General features: G+C 36.2%; 1 protein-coding gene across 1 annotated transcript in view; it reads right to left on the bottom strand.

Annotated features, from left to right (window-relative positions):
- Nucleotides 1–4,017, bottom strand: part of LOC108578557 — an 87,439-nt gene that overhangs the window by 2,842 nt on the left and 80,580 nt on the right. Inside the window, exon 5 of the mRNA XM_017941916.1 lies at nt 1,458–1,611. Coding sequence (XP_017797405.1) covers nt 1,458–1,611 — 154 coding nt within the window. The remainder of the gene's footprint in view (nt 1–1,457; nt 1,612–4,017) is intronic.

Genomic DNA, 4,017 nt, shown 5'->3' with positions numbered 1-4,017 from the left:
AATGTATTTTAAGTTTAAAGTATAAATTAAATTGTACTATATTTTAAACTTATATTGTAAAATATGAAGTTCGAAGAATATTTTTTAGAAAAGAAAGAAATAATGTAAATTACTGCAGTTTAAGGAGAAAACGTTATTATCTTTCTTAGAATATAATTTAGAATTGGAAGCATGTATGTACCTGTACAAATTTCCATAAATATGAATCCAAGAAGGCACTGTACAGATTAGTATCACGCTTTCCCTAACACTTTGTAAAATCTACAAATTGGATAATTAATACACATACCGTGTGCACGTGATGCATAAAACTCGATCTAAATCGGTCATCTAAACGCCATATTCCGCTTCGTAAAACTCACGATTGATATGAAACGAACTAATTTCCATAAGAAATAATTTGTAGCAACGTGTCACTACCACTTTTAATACGATCAAACCTGTCACGTGTAACTTCTTACGTACGTTTAACTCGCTTGATAAATTTTATTGGTTTTTATATGAACCGAACGTAAGTGCAATCGATAAGACGATAAAACGGTACGTAGATACGACCTTCGATGAAGAAAGGAAATTACAATCAAACAACAACCACAACAATAAAGCGTTTTCGAACTTGCAAAATTTTTTATTTCGACCACTGATTCCGCCTGTTCTAAGTTCACGAAAGTGAGACTTGCGTGGAACACAGAACAGTGGGTGAAACTTCCTTGAATTATACTTGGCGTAAGAGTTATAGTTAGGTCATAAATCACCCATGTTAAGCGAAAGCATCGATTGATCTTACGGAAACCCTTCAAAATCCTAAGTCACAAGCTTCGAGCAAAAGATGCGAATCCTCGGACAGTCAAACGCTTCTAGCGGCTAATCGGCGGCCATATTGGATCAGTACAGATCCACAAATACCTTTTTTCTGCTTTTATCATTTTTTTAAATTGAATTTTATTTTATTATAATATAATAATAACGCAAAATGTTCTTCGTTATACGCATAGAATAACTTGAAGCGAAGGTAGAGACAGGTAGAACTAAAATCTAACCACTCATAGAATCACTTAAAATTAACCCTTTCACTAAAGCACGTTTGAGACAAAAAATGCTCGCTGTGTACTGGACGAAATAGTTAATACTGAATAAAAGAAATGCATAAAAAAATAATTTTGTGTGCTGGTACAGTTACTTCGTCGATTGAATTTTTGTCACCTTCAAAATTTGCATCCTTTCTTTTTTTCTTATCGCGTTATACGAGGTCCTACTGTACACTGAAACGAGAAAACCGGATTTCTCACGGCCCTGAACGAAGCTCGAACTCCTTATCTCGCCTGAACTGATATTTCGGCGATCGGACTTCGTATTCTTTCACACCTGCCTGAACTGATATTTTGGCGATCGGACTTCGTATTCTTTCACACCTGCCTGATTTTACGATCGTACTGTAGCTCGTCCGTTAACTGTACCTGAGAGAAATGCCTGTGGAATTTCTTTAGTCTCGCGCTGCTGATACTCCCCGGCGACGACGTCGACGAAGATCTGCAAACCTTTCCTGGGGCCTGCGTCGCACCACCAGCTGCCATTGATGGTGCACTTCCGCTGAGCGGTTTCGAAAGATGACTGGAAAAAAAGGAAAGAATAGATTTTTGTTAAATATTTATTCGAAAGATTACTGGAGAAAAGTTGAATACGTTAAATATGAAGTATTTTTATTTAAATTGTAAGGGAAATTTTTAACTTTTATTTGAAAGCGTCGATCGCGGAAGCTTAAAGTAGTAATTAAACTGGATTTTTCGCGATATTATCGATGATCGATAAAAAAAATATCCACCTAGAACAATCTTGTAGATAATAAGGAGACGTAACAGTTCGTATGTATATGTTTCGAAAAGTATCCGATGATTTATGAACATTAAAATTTCAGTATTTATTTTGCAATATTTCATTATGACAAATTGCCATTGTTCGAAATTTCTTTATCGACAATACGAACTCCTGAAGGCTACTTTGCTTCGATGTTAATTGCAAGAATATGTTTGTCGCGTTGAAAAATTATAATACTGCAATAATGTTAAGCCGGGGAAGAGTGGGTAGCCCCGGACATTTAAATGAAATAGTAAAAAAATATACTTTCAAAAAATTAACTTCGAACCTTCTTTTACGGGGCCATTTTTATCGACCATTTTTACAATATCAAAAAAAAAAAAAAAACTCAAGCATCTTAAACTACATTTAATTGCCAAAACATAAAAGATTACTTACGTTTAATTCAGAATAAGGTTTGATAAAATTTGATTCGAACAGAAATGTCGCTTTTAATCGTAACAAAATTAAGTGTAATATCAGTACCGCTCGCCAATCTATCTACAACTAACTGAAAAATGTGTTCAACGTTAGGAAGACCCGTGGCAATGTGTCATTTGCTTTTTTACGCAATTTAAGAATGAAAATATTTAACTGTCTGCGGTTACCTTCTGTCTGGACATTTCCCTTACACATTCTATATCTTATCAAAAGAAGTTCGTTTCATTCACGTATAAATTTCATGTAATAAGGTGATATACTAATCTCAGCTATGCATTTATTCTCTTTTAACAAGCTCCACTTACTACTCAGATTTATACTCAAAATTTTGAACCACCGTGTACGTTATCGACAATAAGTTTAATCTTGCAATGCAAAAGTGCGGTATACATTCAATTCATTTCATTCAAATCGACGAAATTCCAAATCCGTTTATCAAATCACTTCGTTTCTATCATTCTCGCCTGGTTCATTTTTCCTCTTTTTCCCATTTTTCTCCATATACAGTTACTTTCAGTTTTACTGCATTTTAACGGATGCGATTGAACTTTCGTAAACGTGACAATTTACCAATTACCAAAATCTACCAAAAAGAGAAAAGTTATATTCACAGCCTCCTAACGCACACAGTGAACATTCGCATCAGACTTAACTCTGGTACCATGAAACTCTCCCTTTCATTCACATATCGATCACCCGACAATTACTCATTCATAGCGTCAACGATGATCGAAGCGGCTTATTTTAAATTATTACACAAAACGAAGCAATGATGCCCGCACCTTGAGCATTTCTTTCGAATCTTCGGGCTCCAGATATCGTTACTCCATAGATCGTACTCCTGTATGATGGATTTCGTACTTGTTCTGAACACCATGACAACGGATCTAATTGGACTGAATGAGAAATCTTAGCAGGCTAAGACTCCACAGATCCTTTCTTGTATATTATACAGAACGATCAGATCTTCCTTTCGTTTCGTGAGAAAAACGTGAGAAAGACCGTGTGTGTCAATTCATCATACACGATCGAGATAAGAATCGACGAGACGAACCGTCAGCCACCTTCTACGTAACTGACATTTAATTCAGTCGACCATAAGCCACTCTCTCGGTGGAATTATTTCGATCGCTAATTGCAGCCCGCTACTGCCAGCTGGCTTGATATAAATTAAGGTCGAGGAACGTTCGAAGACGATCAGGGATGCGGCACCGATAATTCAATCCGCTGGAGAACATCGCACGTCGACGACGGACCATCCTGCGCCATCGCTGATCCTCAAGGGCGCAGTTTCTTTCTACACGTGATCAATGCTCAGAAAGACGGAATCTCGATTATTTCCGAATTTTCTCGAAGGAAATTCGCTCTTTCCAAGGTTACACATTCAGAAAGTAATTTCTTCTCGAATGGAAATTACTGTTCGGAAGTTTGAAAATGGGATAAGGTCAATGGTTCAAAGTTCACGGAAGAAAGGAAAGAATATCTTTCTGAATAAAATTACTTGGTAACCTTGGTAGTGTAACGAGGAATCTCTTCTTGAATAGAAATCACTTATTGAAGCATACAAATGCAAATAGTCCCTTCTTCTAACGAAATTCGCTAATTCAGAAGTTGCAGAGGCAAGAAATCTTCGCTGCTTCGAAATTTCACAGAACGTGAAGGAACACTGTCCAACAACTCAAAGATCCAAAATGTATCTCCTCCAAATAAAAAAAAAAAAAA

This window comes from Habropoda laboriosa, unplaced genomic scaffold, assembly GCF_001263275.1.
Source record: "Habropoda laboriosa isolate 0110345459 unplaced genomic scaffold, ASM126327v1 scaffold41, whole genome shotgun sequence".
NCBI lineage: Eukaryota > Metazoa > Arthropoda > Insecta > Hymenoptera > Apidae > Habropoda > Habropoda laboriosa.
This window is presented reverse-complemented; position numbering and strand designations above follow the sequence as displayed.